Here is a 22,780-nt window from a genome sequence, read left to right on the forward strand (position 1 = left end):
GGGACGTAGAAGATACGGCGGAGAGAATAGCGAAGAAAGCCGCTTTATTCAGCAGTAACGAACGTGGACGTGAATTGCAAGCGGCTTACGAATTGAAGAGAAGACATCAAGCGAGAGCAGCTGAGGCTTCCGCTATTGGTGATAAGATTGAAGCCCTTAGGGCGCAAGGCACAGCGCTTGCTAAGAGGTAAAAGCCATATAGAGATATCTTAATTTTGAGACAAAAGTAAGTAAGAATGAGATAGCAATCTTATAAGAATTTAGGAGACAGTATCAACGTGCTTAGGGGTAAGAGCGAGATAGCAATCTTATAGGAATATATGAGACAGTATTAACGTGCTTAGGGGTAAGAGCGAGATAGCAATCTTATAAGAATGTATGAGACAGTATTAACGTGCTCAGGGGTAAGAGCGAGATAACAAGCTTATAAGAATGTATGAGACAGTATTAACGTGCTTAGGGGTAAGAGCGAGATAGCAATCTTATAAGAATGTATGAGACAGTATTAACGTGCTTAGGGGTAAGAGCGAGATAGCAAGCTTATAAGAATGTATGAGACAGTATTAACGTGCTTAGGGGTAAGAGCGAGATAGCTGTAGGGTTTTCAGTACATGAAGTCAATGGTTTCTGACTGTTTATCCCTGATACCCAAGCGTAAGAGATTCAAGGTCGAGACTCGAGTGCAAACTGTCATATGTCAAAATCAAATACGTTTTTGATATACACAGTTCGCAATAAAATTTGCACAATTTTGGTTCGAAAAAAATCAGAATACGTTCTATTAGCATTACATCCTGTCTTCTATTTTGATATAATTATATTTTAGATTAGTTCGACTCGGGCTCGACGAATTCTAGATAATGCTGCAAACTGCAATTTATTACGTGCATTTTTTAAGTTTTGTTTTTATACATTTTTTAAGTTTAGACATATGCTCACTTTTGTAGGCATCATCAAGCTCTTCAACTTCTCTTCAGCATCTCATCTCTCATCGTTTCCTTCTTACAAGTATTTTTACTATATATACATGGCTTTGGTAAAAGTTATTTCAATATCAGTCCAGTTGATCCAGCGATTTGGCTGTATATACTTTAAGCAAGAGTTTATTTACAATATTCTTAACCTAATGAAAAAAAAATATTTATAACAAATTTAAAAAGTTTGGTCCCCTGGCAGTGTACCTTTAACTCTGACAGACTTCCCTCGCTGTATTGCGATACTTATTCGTTGAGCGATTAAAGCACCAGCTCTGGAGTCACCGGTATTAGTCTTTAATCTTTTATCCTATATATTACAAATTCCTTTCGTTTTAAACATATATGATGTACTTCTTTCACCCATAACGGGGCCTATTGTGGGGCAAATCAGAACTATAAAGTCGCAACTATATTTTGTTTTAAAAAATGTGTGTGTGTGTGTCAGCTACGACGCACGATTGGAGTTTACTCCTTACGAACGATAATTATGATATATATCGAATAGAAAAAAAGGGTAAATGAATGCATCTGCTAAAATGATAAGAGAAACAAACATATATCTGTAATTATTCGGATTATTTATATCACTTCAATAAAGCGTATTACATAAAGTATGTTACAAAACAATATAAATAATAATAATAATGATAATAATAATAATAACAATAATAATTGTGTTCAATTTATACAAATCCAATTTTAGAGAGAGAATGAGATGGAATCATTCTTTTACACGTTCAATCCTACAGATATATATGTTTGTCTCTTCTCGTGTTACACTTGATTTTACTCCTCATAAAATTTCCGTACCGGGCCTTATAACTCAAATCGTTTCTTAAGGAGTAAACTCCAAAACGTTTATTTGGAGTTCCACCCTAAATAGAGTTCTATATAGGATTCCCCAATATAAATTCATGTCTTTCTAGCCATCCAGACCAGGCATCCGAGATAGAAGAAAGTCTAAGCGGTTTAGACGAAGCCTGGGACAGAGTAAAACAACTTGGAGCCAAACGAAGCGCCTTGCTTGACGAGGCCATTGCGGAACACAAGTTTGAAGATAGTCTCAAGGTATGTCGGCTTCACCAGCCTTCCATCAGGGATAGAACATATACATACGTTGACTAAACTAACATACAAAATTAAAGTAAAGCGTGAGTGGTTGTGTGTGTGTGTGAATATGTGTAAGGGTGTGTGAAAGAATGTTATTAAGTCTACCTCAAATGGCTATTTAGACATTTAGAAACACTGATTTTACATTTTTATCTTCTCTTCTGTTTGTTGTACAAAAATAGTCCAAGGTAGTAGAAAAAGTTGTAATGACCAAAACTATTACAGTATACTAATACCTAATTAGTTATTAATATTAAAAAAGGTTTAAGATTAAAAAAAATTACCAATCTCTTTAAATTTGTATTTGTACATTTGCATTCTTGTTGAAAAATGGTCACCTTAAGACAGGATTGTTAGGGCAGTGTTTGCCTAACCTGAGGTCGTACGAACGCTTAATAAAAACATCGTTAGGAAACCGGCTTGCCTTAGACCAAAAAATTCGACGGTGTGACAGGCACAGAAGGCTGATCACCTTCTTGCCTATTCAATTTAGAAACGACCATGAAACAGATACAGATATCTGAGGCACACACCTAAAGAATTGTAGCGCCACAGATTTTTTCGTTACATCATTGGGTGTTTTTGTAAATAATTTAAAAATAGGTATGGTAGATATGAATCTCTTAGTAATTATGATAATTTTTAATATATAGATGATATTTGAACTAAAATTATTGTATCTCTGAGAAACCAGGTATTCTAGGTTATACGCCATGTCTGACTTTATGGGGCTGTTCGAGTAAATTTTTTCGGAAATTAAAAACAAAATAATCAAATATTCAAGATGAGTATGATTTTTTTTAGGAATTAGAGCTGTGGGTGTCAGAAACTGTGAAGCGGATGTCTGGTGCTGAACCCGAGAGCGTCTCCCACGCTGAGGGTTTGCTGGAAATGCACCACGAGAGAAAGGTATGTCCTAGTTATTTTGGTTAACTCCCAAACACATTTAATATGGCAGGCCTTGTAACCTTACCATGGTTAGGTTACATATCAGTAAATTATAAATGTTTCATCTTTTTTCTTCTGAAATAATGCTTCAAAACATGACTTTGTTGCATTGTTTTTAATGTATCATCTTTTTAGTTTAGTTTGTGTTTTGTTCATGTTTAGTATTGTTTTAATAGCTCATTACTCACAGTGGTTGCCTAAGAGATCGCTCGAAGGCGATAAGGCCGCCAGTTGCCCTCCTTTGATTTAATCATGTTCATTTTTTTGAATTTTCTGTAGTGTAACGAAGTGTTAGTAAATAAATAAAATTGTTTTACAGGCTGAAATCGATGGACGTCAAAAAGTGATCAGCTCCCTTCAGAAAGAGGCCGATCAGGCGAACGAATTGGAGAAGGTTAAACGAGTAGAGAAGCTTTCATCGACACTGGACCAGGCCTGGCTGGAAAGGAAGAATTACTTGACACAGGTATACTTTTATTTCCTGGATATGCTAAGAATATAATGTAGCTGCAACATAGGAAGTGCTTGGGCTAACATATATAGCTGTATATTTATGCTTCGTAAATAGCTATATTCGGGGACGAAAATCTTTTCTTGAACGTACTTTGTTTATCTTCTCTGATTATTTAGTTAATTTCTACTTATTAAAGTATTATAATATTAATCTAATAACTTGTGTGGCTAATTTGTGTTACACCGTCACATATTTTTAAAATAACGTTGGATAGTCAAAGACTGAGGCATTGTAGATTTACTATAAGGATATTTTTAGGCTTCTTTTAAGTGTACAACAATATCATATCATAATATCATTTCAACATTACGAACATTCTTAATTTAATAAGAAAACTTATAAATACCTAATAACTATGATTCCCTGGGTTTGGAAGAAGCCTTACTTACATATCGTGACATGACTAAGGTTGCAATAACTAACCCAGAAAGGCACGCTTATAACTCAGCCACTTAAATACATACGCACAGTGTATACGCACACACACATTCTCATACATACATACACGCAAACTTACGGTCTTATACGTTTGTTTGATTAGATGTAATGGTGTATTAGTCACCATGACGCCATGCACCACGGAATAGTAGTCTGGTCACCCACCTCCACCACCACCACCCAGGACCTCCCTAGTTTGGGGATCAATGTTGATATGAAGAAAGTTCATAATGGTTAATCCAATTCGTTTCGTTTAATTAAAATTATAAGTGTCCTCAAGTACACTTCGCCAACGCAATCTATCCAGTGCATCACGCGTCTCGCGAACCCCTATTTTGAGGTCCTTGCCAACTCCATCCCACCAACGACGCCTCGGTCTTCCGGCTTTTTTTGCCACTGGGTTGTGGGTTCAGTAATGACCTTGAGGTTCTATCATTCGGCGCACATGTCTCAGCCACATGAGCCTGTTGCGTTGTTGTGGGCGTCATCTAGGTTGTTATAAAGTTCTTCATTCTAGCGAATACTCCAAATACCATCGTCACAAACAGTACCAAAGTTTTTTCGAGCAATCACTTAATCGAGAAAATTTTATTTAGATTACGTTAACAGTTACAGAAATACCTATAACGCGGTAGACCTGGACCGTGTAATATGAAATCGCGTTGTAGTTGTTGTAGGACCAATGTTTTGAACTATTCAAAAACTAGGAACACTTAATATAATACAGTAATATAACTTAAAAATCTCGTACCAGGCACACGAGTTGCAGCTCCTCAACGAGCAAGCGAGACAGGTCGAAGATTGGCTCGCTGCTAAGGAAGCATTCCTGAACAATGATGACCTTGGAGAAAACTTAGATGGTGAGTTCGTCAGTTAACCAATTCAAAATCTTAATGTATTTTATTATTTATTTATTAACGCCACATAATATCTAAAAAAATAAAGTTGGTGAACGGTAAACAATATATTTTACAAAAGATATCAGTCTTCCAAAAAACAACTAAATATTTTAGTTTGTACACATCTCTTATAGCTATTTATAGTATTAGTTGGGTGTGTGTGGAAATGTGTAATGTGTGGAGGTGTGTTAGTGTATGTGTGTATTTATTTTCTCTTAAAAATCTCCAATTTACGCACCATACATCCGATGCACAGAGTAAAAGTTCTTATTATTTGAGTTAAATTCACGGCGGGATTTCAATGTATTTTTTTTTAATTAAAGTGATTTTTTTAATGGTATAATAACCCCTTTGTGGTTTCTATTTCTTTTTATTATACTATATTAATAAAAAAACAAGTTATACAATTGTATAGCCATGATTATAGGTACGAACGGCGTGCACAATAATGCTGATAATTAATACGTTTACAAGGATAAATCTTACAAAGGAATTACAAAATATATACTAAAATAGAGGCAATGTCCTAATCGGATCTTTCTGGTTTTATAAATATGTTGGAGAAATATTCAGTCCATCGATATGGAAGCTTAAATTATAACCAGCAGTGTGTTCAAGGCACCGATCTTTTAAAGACGCCCAACTCAGTCCAACCTCTCAACACCACAATGCTCCACTGAATACTCAGTCAGAACTACTCTGCGTTCCCAGGACGCACTGCCCAAAGTCAAGATGGCGCCTCGGCCCACTCGGAGCATTTGCTCTGCTATTGGTCCTAACAATATCACTTATTTTGAAACAAATGATTCTTTAAGTAATCTCAATAACCAGAAACCATAAAAATCAACGATCAATTGACACAATCAGAACATTTCCTGACAATCCGAGGATTCCCGAGGAGGAAGATTTTTAAAAATATTAATAACTATATTTTTTCAGCGGTGGAAACACTGATCCGGAAGCATATAGAATTCGCAAAACTGCTGGAATCTCAAATCGGTCGAGTGGACGAACTGGAGAAGTTCGGTAGCAGTCTTTTGGCGAAGCAGCATCAGGACTCGCCGTATATTGAGACCCGGATCAAGGCTATACGAGCAAGAGCTAATAAACTTAGGGTATGGCTATGTTTTTACATGCATATTATTTTTCTCGGCAAATCTTTTAGGTTTTAGACCTTCATTTCCCTTCTTCCCATCTTTCTTCCTTCTTTCCCTTCTGTTATTTTATATGTCTCATTCTTTTATATGTATCTAAAACTCCTTCCTATCTCAAAAATGATTTAAATTTTTTTGGGAGCCCATAACTACAGCTTACGCTCTTCCGAAAACTATACCCTTGAAATCCCACCTCATAACTCCTTCTTTCTTGGCGATTCCTTTAAGGTCTCTGCAGTTAGGCTATGAAAGTCACTTCCCGTCCCTATTCGTTGAGCTCCTTCTCTATCTTCCATTAAATTTCTTCTGTACAAACATTACCTGTTCACATCGTATCCCTAACTTTCATACTAACTGATGTGAGACTGATCTAAAATTATCGTGATTTATGTGTCTTTTTACATTTAATTTTTAAAGTATCATCTTTTTAGTTTAGTATGTTTTTTTATTGTTCCTATTTAGTTTTGTCTTAATAACTGTGTATAACATGTATTTTTGCACTACTTGCCTATCTTTCGTAATTTAATAAAAAAAAATTCTTTACTCACAGTGGTTGCCTGGAAGAGATCGCTCGAAAGCGATATGGCCACCATCCTTTTGATTTAATTGTGTTTCATTTTTTTTATATTGTAATGTAACGTGTTAATAAATAAAATGAGTGACCTATACTCTTATAAGAGGTATTATAAGAGGTCTGTGATTGGCCATCATCAGCGATGTTTGTACGTAATGGCGTGCACGTCCACTAAGTACGTAGTTGTCTCGGTTACAGTATAGACATGTTGTTTCAAACAAATTTTAAATATCTACTTTAATAAGTATACGTAACAGATCGAATTCTGTAGATTTTGAATATTTTTTTCCATTATCAATACTCATAACAGTAAATGAACGTTTGTGAAACGAACTTCACAATGGACGATCATGGACGATGATTTGATGGGCCATCGTGATCTTTTGTGAAGATTTGTAACGTTTTTTGACTGGTCATACTGGTGTATTTAAGCAAAATATTTTTTTTAGGAAACGTGTGTCATTCGTGGCAAGAAATTGGAACAATCGAAACAACTCCACCAATTCCTACGGGATCTGACCCACGAACGGGAATGGATTGAACTGAAGATGCAGATCGCGAATGATCACAATTATAGGTACAGTACATCAGGACTTCAAGAAGCCCTGAAACTTTAAGTTTTGGGGTACTTTTTCTTCTTATACGTTTCCTAACAATACCGTCACTGCAAAATTAAAATTCGTATTAAATTAATGTATTAATTTAAATAAACTAACAATATAACTTTCGGTCTGGGCGTCAGATATCGTTTTCTGTTTCGTGATCATTTAGACACAGACATACACATAATATTTATTACTAACAACAAAACACACAAAATAACAATAATCAAAAATAATGAGAGATAACAATTTTTTTTAAGAAAAAGGTTTAATGGCGTAATGCGTGTGTGCTGTGGTTGTAATTGGCCCTGGCTCAGCATTATGCTGAGGAGCAGAGTTGTTCCACAGCGCTGGACATTCTGCCAGAGACCACGGCAGCTAGTCTGCCCCTCAGTCGCAAAAAAGAATTAGAATCTAATAATACTAATACTTAGTAGAAACAAATAATAATAGTAGTAGTGAAACTACTTAGCAGTGTTAGTAATGAAAAAAAACGTCTTCCTTCTCCGTACGAACGAGTGTTTAATGCGTCGCACGTTGAAAGCCTTCACAGCTCTTCTGTCATAAATAAACATACAGAACTAAAAATATTATTTACATTATATACTAAGACAACTTATTTTGTATTTTTCTATGTAGAGAATTATCGAATCTTCAGTCAAAGATGGAGAAACAATCGGCGTTTGAGTCCGAATTGGCTGCGAACAAACGACGCATTGATGACGTAGCTGCTGCAGGGGAGAAACTTATTGGTGAGAATACTACCCATTTACCGCAATTTTATCATTTTAAGATCGCTTCAATCAATTTTAGCATTTTTCGCGTCTTCTGGAGCCGCGAATTAATGTTTCTTAGAGTACGCTGCTACGTATACGCACGTTATGACAATGACAACAGAAAGACGTACATTATCCTTACAGCTATGTCAATACATGTGTCGATCGTTATTTCGTACATAACTTTTTGAAAATATCATATAGCCTATGTTCATCAGATATAACGTAATGAAGATTTTTTCTTCAAATCAGTCCAGTTTTTTTGGACTACAATCAATTCTTTCTGTATTATATTTATATTCTAATTAATTAATTTACGATATTTGTTTTAAAATAAGTTTTGTTCGATGATTTGTTATATTAAAAGAGTTTTTTACGCCGGCTTTCCTACTTAAACTTCTTAAATTCCTACTTCGAGTGCAACAAATGCCATTTTATATCAAATGTGTGTGTCTGTCTCTTTAATTTAGCTGACAATCTCTCGGCCTACGATTACTGGTCTAGTAAAAGCAGTCGAAACTATGTATGTTCATTTAATTTATTTTACGTATTACAGAAGCAGAACACTACGCATCACAGGAGATTGCAAGGCACGTTGAAGACCTGGAAAATCTTTGGAGAGAGTTACAGGTTTGTTCAGGATTTATATATTTTAGCATAATAGGAGGAAGAACAAAATCTTTTTGAAGTTAATTTTCTTTATCGGCGTTGGAAAAAAATACCGTCACATTATTCGGTTACGCGTCACATTTTGTCGTTACACAACGTCTTTTTCTTGTCATTACCACTGTTGATTCGAAGCCATTAATAACAAAAATATATAATAACGATAACAATGATAGTAATTATTCTATTACAATTAATGAAATTCTGTAATAATCTTAGTAGTAATAAGGTAAAATTAAATAATTGTATTATTTGTATTCATGTGTATGATCATAAAAGCCTTTTGTTAAACTCAATCTAATTTAACTTTATTTAACCAATTTCTGTAAAGTTACATCTAGAATATCATTTTTCGTGCATCTAGAAGATCATTTTTCGAAAAATAAGGTCATATAGAAGTTTCACTTCTTACGAGTGTATACTAGTACACGCACACATATTTTTAGCACTTGCAGTTGCAAATGTATACAAATTTGTCAGACCAAAGTCCAAAGATCGAAGTCCGCGAATAGGCTTAATATGTTCATGATCAAATGTCCAGGCAGAATGCGAAATTCCAACCTTATCATCTCGACGTCCGTACCACAACTGAGCATTTTGAGACAGTTTTAATCACGCACCACTATGTGGAACCAGCTGCCCACAGTACTTGCGAAATTTTACTTAGAAAATAAAAGAGCGTACCAATTCTTAAAAGGCCAGAACCGCAATCGCGAGCCCTCTGCCCATGTTCTATACACACACTACACAATAGGGAAATAATGACGTAAATTTTTTCCCAATTCCATTTACAGGAATTTTAATTTTTGCTTTATTTTTAAATAGCACGCGGCGAAACTCCGACGTGATAGATTACAAGAGGCGTACCAAGCCAGGGTGTTCCTTCGTGGCCTGGACGACTTCATCATTTGGTTGGATGACGTTGAGACGCAGTTACTGAGTGAGGATCATGGTAAGTAAACGGCTTTCTTGCGGCTATTTGACAGTAGGAAAAATAAAGTCTTTTCATGTATTGTCTTTTGTTAACATAGCTTTTACACATTAAGAAAACGTATTATTATTAAAAACTTATAATTATTTACATAATTTTAAGTTTTATTTTTTCTGACGTTTCGCGTGCTTTACTACGTGATAATAATACATAGCATCAATCCGTTTAAAAAGTGTTTTCTTATATGTTGGAGATATTATTCAAATCTAATTGCGCTCTTTATATTATATCATTGATTACATCTATCTCTTTCTGTTACATTGTCTTTACGCTGTGGTGAAAAGAGACGGTATATATACGTAAGAACTTTAGTAAAAACAGCGCAATCTAGCTGATTTATCGTTTATAGTGTTTAATTTCTAACTATGTTAAAATTATGTAAAGAATTATAAGTTAATTATACATAGCTTCAATCCATTTAAAAAGTCTTTTCAAAGTAATCTGTACTCTGTCTACAGTTTAATAGACCAAAGAACGCCACCGCAGGCCGAAAACTGTATAAATGTATTTCCTATAGGCAAAGACCTCTCATCAGTCTGCGCTCTCCTCAAAAAGCACACGCGCCTGGAGCAAGGTGTGGCTAGTAAGGCAGAAGTTGCGACACAACTTGCGGACACCGCTACGCATCTTGCTGACACAGGCCACTTTATGTCAGATGAGATATTGGAGAAGACCGAGCAGGCTGTCAAACGGTGAGGAAAATTTTACCGACTATTTTAGATTTATAGTCAATTGAATTGAACACAGGGCTCCTTAAGGCGTTGCGTAATACAGTTTCCGAACGATCGATGGTCATTGGTTGTTGGACTCTGGACTTAGACTCTCATTAAGTCCGTTGTAAAGTTCTGGTTAACTCAGCCAGCCTACTCTGCACGTTACTCTCCAGGGCACTCCGCAGGCTTTACGGAGCGACGTCACACGCTTCGAGGATTTCTGTACCTTGGTTAGCCACAGCCACGCATTCCAGGACTACTTAGGTGACAGATTCCTCTGCGCTGAAACAGCCTCTGCACATGGGGCTGTCTATCGCACCTAGGACAAAAAGATGTTTAATAAGGAGACACTGGCTCGTAATTGTCCCTATCATTGTTTTGAGATTAGATCTGTCTTTCTTCGAAGTCGCTTTGTCATTAGCCCCACAATAAAAAAACACTTCCGGAGACCATAGAAACAACTTCAATTGAGAAATTATAATTGGGACTGTATTATAAATGCACGTACGTTTATTTTACGTGTACGTTACGTCAGATAGATTAAAGAACACGATTTTGTTATTCTAAATTAAAATGTCCCGAAATATAATGTTTTCGCTTTGGTAGTGGAAGCAAGATAAAAGTGCAATTAGTACCGTGTGCAACAAGTGTAGTTGTTCGCTTGAGTATGTCGATCAAGACAAACATTTGTGGCGCACAGTTCAGCACACCAGTGGAATCTTACCTAAAAGTCTACTGCCCGCAACTACCCTCTTATTTAAATTTTTGCAGCTACCGTCAATTGCAAGAGCCGATGCAGATTCGTCGGGACAATCTTGAAGATGCTGCGTTACTACATCGATGGGAAAGAGATGCTGATGAAGAATTACACTGGTGAGTGTTATCATTTTAGTACAAATTGTGTGTTTTTTTTTATTTTTATCAATATTTTATTATAATAATATTAATTTCGTTATTTTCTCCCATATAACATTTGCAACATATAGTTAAGAAGATATTGGAAGGCTGGTTTCCAAACTCGGTAAGAACCAGTAATATGGATAACCAGGCTTCCATTCCACAGCAAAGTCATACTGAATGGTACCAAAAAGCGCAAAAATATGTGGGTAGGCAAACAAATAAGGAAAGAAAACAGAACAGTTAGAAATTAGTAGATTTAAAGTTGTATGTGTGTGTAATAGAGTAAGTGTGTGTATCAGACACACGTCTGAGAACATATGCGTTTTAAACTATTCAATTGATTTCTGTGTTATTCAGGTTAAAGGAACGCGAAAGCGCTGTGCGCTCAGAAGAAGCTGGAGCGACTCTACCAGAAGCTCAAGCGTTATTGAAGAAACACTCGGCGTTGGAGGCTGAAATTATTGCGCGGTAAGGTGTTTTGACACTTGCTTTGGTGCTTTCTTATATGATAAACTAAACTCAAAACTTAATTTCACGCACGTACACTATTAGTTACGTATACGTCTATCCGTGTGATACGTACGCATAAGCGGACTCAATAATTTTGGTACTAGGATTTGCTAATAATCTGGGCAATGTTAACCACGCACACGGCACAATCCACGCAATTGCCAAGTTGATTTCTGCGTGTACACAGCTTTTCTTTAATAAATTTCCTAAATTCATTAAAAGCATTTACAGGAGTTTTTTAGGAATGTTTATGAAACAGATACAGAAACCTGTAGCCCAAAAGTTTGTAGCGTCATTGATTCGATGATTTATTTTGCAGCGAGTCTACAATCAATGCAGTGTGCAGTCGTGCGTCAGCATTAGCTCGGCGCGGACATTTTGCGGGTAACGCTCTCGAAACGCGCTCGAGAGACCTTAAAAACGCCTTGAAAACGCTCCTCGAAGCAGCGGCGTTGCGTTCAGCCAGTCTGAAAGACAGGGTGCTGTCTTTACAGGTAAAATTGTCTATAATACTAAACAGTACTAACAGTGACATAAATAATAGTAATAACTCTATTACAATTAATGAAATTCTGTAATAATCTTAGTAGTAATAAGGTAAAATTAAATAATTGTATTATTTGTATGATAATATCTATGATAATAAAAGCTAATTTAACTTTATTTTACCAATTTCTGTAAAGTTGCATATAGTAGATCATTTTTCGAAAAATAAAGTCATAAAGAGGTTTTACTTCTTACGTGTGTACACTAGTACGCGCACACATTTTTATTTTGTGTGTTTCTGTGTGTGTATTTCGTTTGTTAAATGTTATTACAAGTGGAATCTAAAACTTGCAGAAGTACGAAAAATTATTTTGTATGCATTTTCAGTTATTGTCTGAAATGTGGGAAACCGAAGCGTGGCTGGTGGAAAGAAAGACTGCGCTGTCCGGAGGAGATACGGGAAGAGATGAAGAGTCAGTCCTTGGACTTGTGAGAAGATTGGAAGCTCAGCAGAGAGAGTTGACAGCCTTTCTACCCTCTGTGACGCGATTGGAAAAGTCTGCCCAGGTTATTAATTATTTTTTATTTATTTATTTATTTTAAGCCTTAAATTATTTCCCGATCCACTAATATCCGGTTATCCTGTGTTAGTAAATATTTGTAACAGTTAGTATGTATCAGGAACCCTCTCCGGTAAAGGCCTGTGTGTGTGTGATCTGTTAGGCGTGCTACATGACCCGCCCACTTCCACTTCAGTTTTTTCGCGTGGCTTAGAGCATCAATTGCTTTGATCTCTGATCTTATTTTTATGTGTCTGATGTTGTCTACCTTTTTAATGTTTAGCACGCTCCTTTCCATGCCTCGTTGACATGTATTTATGTTGTTTTTTGTTTTATTTGTAAATGTTTGACATGCATATGTCAGCCATAAGGTTATTAATTATTTTCCTAATTATAATTGCTCTGAAATTTTTATTTTATTTAGATACGCATGTCACATTTTTTTCTGTTGTCTTTCTTTAATATAAGACTTAAGAAGACACCGATTGTGGCAATGAGTCCCTCGTTATACCATAAATTTTTCAGCTGTTTAAATTCTGTTCTCTTCTTATCTGTTCCTATAGTATGGGTTAGTAAAAAACTAGTGTTGTGTCAAACGTGGTAGAAGTTAAACCTTCAAAAATGATGGATGAAGATAATGAGACGAATGTAATTTTAATTTTGTAGTTTAATCGATCTTTAATTTTGATAAAAAACTAATATAATTAATATTGCTAATGAAATAAATAAAAGGAAAACCGACAGTAAAAAGAGACAGACAAATTCATAAGAGTTAACGTGGGAGAGAATGAGATAGGGCGCTTCCAGTGTATAAACTCGAAATTTAAGGAGATGTTTAAAAATCTCTACAAATTTAAATTATTAACGACATTAACATCAACTTCTGGATTTATATTTATTAATGAGTGGTTTACACAGCTGCCCTACATGTCTAAAAAACTGATGCGGAACTGTGTCGCTAACAGGATTTTATTTTAGAAATTAATTACTTTCAGGAACGTATGAACGAAGACGACGTCGTAAAAAAGAAGATGGAGGACGTGAAGGAGCTTTGCGAAGAGCTGAAACTTCTCTCCGCGAAACGTCAGCAGAGATTACAACAGAGCCTTAAATACTTCAAGTATGTAGTTTTTCTTCAGCAGCGCTCTGTGGACGTATTCGGAACTGCTGCCGTACTAACAGTACTTCCGCTTTTATATTCTGTTTCATATACTTTTAGGAAATAATGAATGAGTAATAAAAACACCTGTAAAAAAATGTTGCCGGATGTTAAGCCGCCCATGGACTCCCACATTGCTTTAACGCACGCAAGTGCATTGCCAGCCTCTCAAGAATTGTTTCTTTTAAGGAAATTGATGTTTATATTCATTTCTCTCTCTTCATCTCCTATCGAATTGTTATATGGCAGTAAAATTTTATACAACTTTTTCTGATTCTCTTTAATAACTATATCTCAGCAGTTAGGCTATGGAATTCACCGTCCCTATTCGCTTAGCTCCTTCTCTATCAACCTTTAAATTTCTTCCATACAAACATTACCTGTCCACATCGTATCCGTAACTTTCGTACTAACTACAGATACCGGCAAACTTCTTGAGCATTAAACAAGGGAGTGGGGGAACGTTTGCGCATCGTACACAGCGCGGGACACGAACGTCAACTGATTTACCAACCACGCGATCGTCACGTCACTCTCTCTGTGATACCTAAAAATCGCTTCTGCGCAGGCAAACATTTGTTCAAGTTGTTTGCCGGTATCTGTACTAACTGACGTCAGACTGATCTTAAATTATCGTGTTTTTTTTCCTATTTCATGTATCCTTTATTTTTAGTTCAAGTTAACACTCAGTCTTAGTCTTAGCACTTTTTGCCTAACTTATCTAATTTAATACATTTTTTCTGTCATTGCCTGGAAGAGATCGCTCGAAAGCGATAAGGCCGCCAGTTGCCCTCCTTTTCATTTAATTATTTTCCATTTCTATATTGTAATGCAACGAAATGTTAATAAATAAATATAAAGGATTTAAGAGTGTTTGAAATAACAGTATGTCCATATATTATATACATGTATGTGATCAGTAAACATGGATTCGAAAGACGTTTCCACACGATTATTGCTTTAACGAAGGCACATATAACTCCAATGCACTCCGGAAATTGAGGGACTATCTAGCAAGGTCAATACAACACACAAATGACTTATAAACAATTATCCAGGTTCGTCCAGGAGTGCGAAGAAGTTCAGGAATGGATCAGTGAGCAGATGACAGTTGCCGCTAGTGAAGAGTACGGTCTGGATGTAGAGCATGTGGACACCCTGCAGCAGGCCTTCGACAACTTCTTACAGCAGCTCCATGGTTAGTGATGATATGGTTAAATAAAAAAATTATATTGCCGCGTTTTTATGTTGATATTTTTTGTCTATTTAAATGAGGTTGTTTTTGTGATCTCTGGAAAACCAGTAGGGGTTTTGCTTAGACCAATTCGACCAACCCAGAAAGCGTTCTTTGAGTGTCATATATATTGATCCCAAAAATTTAAAAAACTTTTTCGGCATGTCTAACGTTTATATTATATTTAAACAAGTCCTCTGCCTCTTTGGCCTGTTCACGATAAACTTTAAAACTGCACGGAATTTTTACCAAGAGAAACTCTGGGGTGAATGGCTAGTTATTTATAATCTTGAAAACTTCTGAATGTAATAAACGTTTTGACATACTACCTAGTAAAGATTGTATATGTTAGTAAAGTCGGGAGACAAAAGGAGTCGCGGACAGTTATACCTACTTCCAGATAACTAAATTGGTTCATTTGCAGCTAGTGAAGGTCGCATAGAAGCTGTATGCGAAGGGGGTACCGCTCTTCTAGAAGAGAACACGCCGGAAGCAGACAGAGTGAAACAGAAGATTGAAGATATTCGTGGATTGTGGGATGATCTTAAGGAGCTGGCTGTTGCCAGGCAAGAGGTAAATTCTTTAAAAAGATTAGATTAGATTTACTTAAAAAAATAGTGTCCAATAACACTACTTACAGTCTTTATTAATAATAATAATAAATCTTCTTCAAAGTTCTTGTGATTTTGTTCACACCAGCACTTAGCACTTGTCTCTTGTACTTGAACACAAAAAACAACATCAAAATCGGTCCAGTTTTGTAGGGATTTTATTACAAACACACAGAACATTTATACAAAGATTACAGCGAATAATTGTTTAATCGTAAATTAATAATTAAAAATTAAATTGTCTATAACTTAAATATTTTATGGAACACAATGGAGGAATTGCGTTTATTTCCAGGCGTTAGCTGGAGCTCGACAAGTCCACGAATTCGACAGATCAGCAGAGGAAACATTGGCATGGGTGGCTGAAAAAGAGGCTACTCTACAACTCCTCAAGCAATTGCATCAGCTGAAGGCTTTAAGGGCTGATTTGAACGCCATTAGAGAGAAGCACGCCCACCTCAAGAACGAAGCGGACAGGTATAAATTTCTACCCACTCTTATTGCCTCTACCCACAGCATTAGCCTATTGGACAACTTACATTTTTTTTAAATTTAGACATTTAATCTTGTGCTAGTGTGCGTCTTATAATATAGTATATAGATTGCATTTTTACCATTAATTTTTTAACTAAATAAGCGTATTAAGAAAACACTTTTTAAACGGATTGAAGCTATGTATTATTATTATAAACTTATAATTATAATACATAGCTTCAATCCGTTTAAAAAGTGTTTTCTTAATGTGTAAAAGCCATGTTAACAAAAGACAATATTAAATAAGCGTATGTATGGTTTTTTATTTCTTTATGTTAGAGAATACAATCTAAATCAGGGTATATTCAACTTGATAACCACTGTGGCTTGTATTTATGTAAGTCTTGTCAGAGCCTCAATGTTCTCTCGTGTCAGAATTAGTTTGCCCTCGATATACAGAACTTGCGTTACAGCTCCGGTCTGTGTCGTTCAACTCGTTTTTTTCTGTCATCCAAAAAAAGTGCTCGACTAGAAGACATTTATTTACTTATAAAAAGAATTTTACAGTTTTCAAAATATCTACCCACTGATGATGGATTCTACCCGCAATTTCTATTAATCCTTTAAGTTCATCAATTGATAGCTAATGGACTAAATAATGAAAACTGTTACACAATTAATAAATAAACTTTCAGGCTAGGAGCTGCCTTCCCAGACGCGAAGGAACACGTGCAGGCCAAACTGGAGGACGTGACAGAGGCCTTGGAGGCTTTAGAAGAGCGAGCTGCCCATTGCGAACAGCAACTGCAACTCGCTGATCAGCTGCAAGCTTACTTCGACACTTACCAGGAGCTTATGTGAGTGTCAATCTCTATTGCCATAAAGCAATTTTAACTGAACGTTTGAACCTTTATATGGAATTGGAATCCTCAGGGATGAGAGTCGCACGCTGAAGCGATTAGGCCAACACTGTTTATTGCTATCACGTTTACTTAAATATATATATAAATACACACACACATTAAATAGTTTTCGTTCAAATAAATGCGAGGTTATTGTTGAGAATTGCAGAGGTCCCAGCACTTATTCCTCGAATTACCTCCGCAAATGGGATTTTTGGACCTGGTTAAATAAGATTTTATTCTAGAACATATTGATTGTGAGATGAAAGTCACTAAGGTTCTAAAGGTTTAATTAACGAGAGTCAAACCGCATCAGCTTGTTATTTTTTTATTCAGGGCGTGGACAAATGAAACAATGGCTCGGGTGACAGCACCAGAGTTGGGCAGCGACGTGGCGGCAGCAGAACGACTCGTCGCAAGACATCGAGACATCTCACCGGAAATGGACGCTAAAGATGACGCTTTTCACACCTTTTATGCTGACGGTACTTTAAATTTATTTTCTACCATTACAGCTTAACACTTACTTGACCGAAAAAAATTACGCAATCATTATTAGTAGCACGCGTAAGTGGTGCATCTCTGAACAATTGTTGAGCCAGAGAAAAAGTTGCCGATCCTCATGCCTAGTGCTCATATTCTTAACTTCTCTCTCTTCTTCTCTCTTGTCTCTATCACATCTGACTCTACCCATAAGGATTTCACATAGGGTTAGGTTCCTCCCTTAAGTACGTATACCTTGGACTAACGACCTGGATTTCATAACTGGCAATTATTTTGACGGTCTCTGTGTGAGACATTTTAGACTTAAAACCTATAGAACTGATGGGATTTGATTACAATAACTTATAAAAAAATTTATTAAAAAATATCGCGCCAGGCCTTAGCCGTTTAAAAATGGTAGAAAACCCACTTAAATGTCAAAAAATTTCTACCATAATCCATCAAGAAATCTCCTCTAAAGTTATGGTTATATTTTTGTAATAGATTTAGTAGAAATTAGACATAGACTACACACAAAATCAGCAGTCTGTAAACACACACTAGATAGGCCTAATCATTACATGCTTTGACCAACCGAAAGTACTTGCGAAAGAAAAAAGATTCTTCCCAAGATTGGTACGAAGACGGCCTAAAATCATCAAACACCTGGGATCCAATAATATCCAAATTAAAACCCCAAGACAAACTATCAATTCTGCAAAAACCCCATCATCTTTTAGTCGATGCCAACTCCGGGGAAATAAATACAAATAACACAACTGTGTTGTAATACTTTTTGACATTCAACACCTTTTGTCATCAGTCAACGTGACCACGCACGCTGAAAAGCACGCGAAACGTCGGAAAAAATTTAAATTATGAAAAATAATTATCAGTTAATACATAGCTTCAATAAAAAAGTGTTTTCTTTCAATTAGTAGAAATTTCCAAAATATATATATATAATTTGTTGGTGTGCATTTTAGGAAAAATAAAGAAAATTAATATTTAGTTTATTATTCTAATCTAGCTTTAGATTTTAATTAAATTCAATTACGTGTGAATAAAATGATGTATTAATCATATCAGGTGAAAAACTTGTCAGCGAGGGCCACTTCTTATCCTCCGAAGTGGAAGGCCGCATGTCTGCCTTACGGGCGCGTCGTTCCGCACTGAGTGCCGCTTGGCAAGCAAGGGCAACGATATACGAACAGCACCTAGATGCTCTCATCTTCCTGAGGGATGCTGAGGCACTGGATCAATGGATAAGTGCCAGGTATGTTTCGAAATTCTTACGCTATTTGCGGCTCCATAACCTTGTCTGCAATTACAAACTGACAGAGTTTCCAAATTTGTTAGCCATTGTGTGGGCCCGGATGCCCGGAAGCTGTATCCAGGATGTTGCCTTCCCTCAATAAAATAATGTGCTGGTTCGGCTGCCATGTGTCAGTATATTAGAAGGAGGAAACGAAAAATCTATCAGACTAAGACTGGAATGGTCATACACCGAACACTGGATTCTTAATTTATTGTAATGAGTAAATGCGGTATATGGTTAAGTGTGAGTGTGCACGCGACTGCGGTTGGGTTAGGTTAGGTTAGGTTAGAAACTACGTGCGCTTGCGCCATTAGGGAGCATTCACGTATTACGTAACGAATTGTGGGGGGAAGAGGACCCCTCTTGTAAAACGCGTTACGATTTCATTACGCGTTATTGTTAATATTATTTTCCACTTTCCATAACTTTACACCACATAGTAGTAAGTTTTATTTTTAAATTCACTGGGGAGTGGTCAGGAAACGTTTGACTATTGTATACAAAAACGTTACGCCGCAATTCAGGGGGGGGGGGGGTCAAGAATCTCCGAAAATTGCGTGACGTAATGCTTGCTTACGCCGGAACACTTCCATTCCGAATTTGTGTGTCAAAGTCAAATTCGACAATTGTCATCCTTCCTTGACTGACATCGGTTTAGCGAAATTAACTAATAATAAAGCTTATATAAATGTATACTTATTTCTTTGTTATATAGTAAGTAATTGTTGTATATACAGAGTGCCGCTGGTAAGAGACGGAAAGTATGGAGACAGCGTGGCGCAGACTGAAGAATTGATCAACAGACACAGAGACCTAGAAGAGACCATAGACGCGCAGAAGGAGAAGTTCAACGCACTAAAAAGAATTACACTGGTGAGTTCCTTTATTATTAAGTTTGTATCTAGCTTTAAGACGTTTTCGTACGAATTTCGACATTTTTTGAACTAGTGAACTGTGGAATATACTCCCGGTGGGGGGGGGGGGGGTCGTCCCTGTAAGATTTGACCTACAATTGTTTAAAAAAGAGCATATTCGACCATCAAGGGCCGGCAATGCACTGTCACATGTGTGTCCGTTAACCTATAAAAAGTCCGTACATAAGTACGTACGTCCGTACGTGTACGTAAGCGCACGTTTGTCTTGCTTGTTAAAGTTACCTATCACCAAATGAATTCAAATTATATTATACTTTTAATCAAAACAAAACTTGTACATCGTTTTTATTTGGATATAATATAACTAGGCTGTGACAAATGTATTTAAAAGTATTTACTAAATAAATGGACTATACAACACAGTTTTTTTAAGTCGTACCTACAAAATCTAAATATTACTTGAGTTTACCGTGTTCAATCTACAAACAATGTTGAGAAAGGTGTAATACTCTTAACTAAGTACATTTATCATTAAATAATAATATCTTAATTTTAATATGAAACAAACATTCAACGTTCAAAAACAAATGTGAAATGGGTAATGTAAGAGTACTTAGTCGTATTCACATTTACGTAAATGCCTATTTTTTTTAGATTGAAAGTGCGTTCAAAGAGCAGAAGCATGAGGAAGAACAGGCTCGCAAACGCCAAGCGGAGCATCAAGAGGCCGAGAGACTGAGATTAGTAAAGAGGAGAGAGATGGAGAGAATCGCAGAGGAGAGAAGGAGAGAGAGTGGCAGTCAGCAGAGTAGGCAGGATGTGCAGGTAATTAACATTTTATTTTATTATTTGAATTTGTGTTTTCTGTTTGATGTCCATTAAATTTTGAATTATTTTCGTCAGTGTCCAACCATCCTAGTTTCACATTATCATTTTTAATTAATTTAACTGTTTATAAGTAAAGTAGTATTTAGGTTTTTTGGGTTATCTTGTATACTGTACTGCCATTAACGTTAACTAACTATTAATAAAGATTACGTAAACGGTGTATATCACGTCACGCCACGCAATTTTTGGAGATTCTTGAAAACCCCCCCCCCCCCCCATGAAACGTGCCGTAACGTTTCTTGTATCCAATAGTAAAACGTTTCGTGACCACCCCCAGTGACTCTTTATACCTGAAACTTACCATTACCTGGTGTAAAGTACTGGAAAGTGGAAAATAATATTAACAATAACGCGTTATTCAATCCCCGCCCCGCTTCGTAACGTTTTACAAGAGGACCCCCCCCCCCCCCAAATTTTGTTACGTAACAAAAATAATACTGAGTGCTATTAATTATTTTAAAACAAATTACTGACATCTCACCATAGCAAGTCTAGTTGTGTCAAAACCACTTCACTATTTCAGTTATTAATATTTTTAATTATAAATGTGTTCTTTCGTGTTCTGACAAGACTGTTAACGCTCTGATAAAAAGAGATAGAAGATGATTAACCGTCCAGTATAATGCCTTATTTATTACTAGCTAGTGCCCGTGACTTCGTTTACGCAGGTTTATTATATTTGGCCAAATGTAACGAGAAATACATATTTTATATACAATAAATACCAGAAGTGATAAAAGTATTGTTACGAGCTAGGGGATTGGATAGAAAATGCCGTAGATTTATTCAAGGGTTTATTTCTTGGTAAATCAATGAGGAATTTATTAATTGCAGAGATGCACTAATAACGCACAAAAACACAGTCACTAATTACTTCACTTATGCACACTTCACACAGTACTTTATCACTTGTATTCACTTTATTCGCACTTCGCTTCGGTGTTTCTCTCATGTTATCGCATTCAAAACTAAAGGCGACTAGTCGCGTTTCGGCTCGCTTATATATCCCTGGGAATAATTCTAAACAATATTCGAGAACTTTCTAGGCGGGCTTGCTACTGAATAGGGATTGCACAATTCTAGAACGTCCGCACTCTTTGTCTCTTTCGCACGTTGCTCCGTCCTTGTCGTACGGCGTTCTAGAGTGCTCAGTCTAGTTTCGAGAAAGTTCTGATCTTCTCTCTCTCTCTCGTATCATTTCGTCCTTGTCTCACACCTAGAAGGTTTGGTCTAGAATATTTCTTCATCAAACGGGTCTCCTGAAAACTGCACCACTCTACTACACATGTTCTGAAACCGACTGAAAAAAGGTTTCAGCTTCCTGAAAACTAGGGTAATATTATGGAAATTACAATTTTCTAATATATGATTAACCCTCTCCTGAAACGGTCAGAAATCATATTACAGCCTACTGAAAATTTCTCTAAGTAGTGGAAAAATCTAGAAACATTGCAGTCGACCCGTCTTCGTAGCAGTATCTAATTACATAAAAATAAATTATCAACTTTTTTTGTAGTTATATTTCACTAGGGATATAATGGCTTACACATAAGATATAGATATATACTGTGTCGGGCGTTTTTGTAGAACTATTTAAGATAAACATTTCTTTCATACATTACATACAACTCTAGTTTTGGCAGCGCACCCATAGCTCGCACTTGTTAGATTTTTCTTACTTGATATTTTGGACAATTCAATATCTTTATAAATTGTAGGCTATGAATATAATGATATATATTCCGATGTATAAACTATATTATTGTAAAGTTTCATTTACAGTAGTTTTTACGTGAAAGAGTATCAAACCATACAAACAAAAGGTCGCGTTTATAATATTAATAAGGGAGTTATTTACAGTCACGGAAACATATAACATTACAGATGGAACGTCAACTCAGCAATCAAGACAGTGTGGTGTCTTCTGAAGAGACCTTCTCGCCGGCACCGCAGTTCGACAGACTGCCGAAGAGCGACGCTTTGGTTAAGAGAGCAGAGAGTATGAGTGTAAGTTTTAA

General features: G+C 36.2%; 1 protein-coding gene across 4 annotated transcripts in view; it reads left to right on the top strand.

Moving 5' to 3' along the window:
* The window catches only part of LOC123717967 (spectrin beta chain, non-erythrocytic 1), a 105,233-nt gene that overhangs the window by 75,005 nt on the left and 7,448 nt on the right, over positions 1–22,780 (top strand). For all 4 annotated transcript variants that reach the window (XM_045674263.1, XM_045674262.1, XM_045674261.1 and 1 more), the window contains 25 exons: positions 2–187; positions 1,904–2,045; positions 2,892–2,996; positions 3,355–3,501; positions 4,742–4,847; positions 5,826–6,001; positions 7,064–7,191; positions 7,856–7,968; positions 8,549–8,622; positions 9,484–9,610; positions 10,167–10,341; positions 11,134–11,235; positions 11,620–11,730; positions 12,092–12,266; positions 12,646–12,825; positions 13,814–13,938; positions 15,036–15,175; positions 15,636–15,784; positions 16,118–16,299; positions 16,992–17,153; positions 17,535–17,683; positions 18,771–18,957; positions 19,737–19,872; positions 20,529–20,699; positions 22,647–22,769. In XM_045674263.1, coding sequence (XP_045530219.1) covers positions 2–187; positions 1,904–2,045; positions 2,892–2,996; positions 3,355–3,501; positions 4,742–4,847; positions 5,826–6,001; positions 7,064–7,191; positions 7,856–7,968; positions 8,549–8,622; positions 9,484–9,610; positions 10,167–10,341; positions 11,134–11,235; positions 11,620–11,730; positions 12,092–12,266; positions 12,646–12,825; positions 13,814–13,938; positions 15,036–15,175; positions 15,636–15,784; positions 16,118–16,299; positions 16,992–17,153; positions 17,535–17,683; positions 18,771–18,957; positions 19,737–19,872; positions 20,529–20,699; positions 22,647–22,769 — 3,571 coding nt within the window. The remainder of the gene's footprint in view (position 1; positions 188–1,903; positions 2,046–2,891; positions 2,997–3,354; positions 3,502–4,741; positions 4,848–5,825; positions 6,002–7,063; positions 7,192–7,855; positions 7,969–8,548; positions 8,623–9,483; positions 9,611–10,166; positions 10,342–11,133; positions 11,236–11,619; positions 11,731–12,091; positions 12,267–12,645; positions 12,826–13,813; positions 13,939–15,035; positions 15,176–15,635; positions 15,785–16,117; positions 16,300–16,991; positions 17,154–17,534; positions 17,684–18,770; positions 18,958–19,736; positions 19,873–20,528; positions 20,700–22,646; positions 22,770–22,780) is intronic.

The sequence above is a fragment of the Pieris brassicae genome, chromosome 14 (assembly GCF_905147105.1).
Source record: "Pieris brassicae chromosome 14, ilPieBrab1.1, whole genome shotgun sequence".
NCBI lineage: Eukaryota > Metazoa > Arthropoda > Insecta > Lepidoptera > Pieridae > Pieris > Pieris brassicae.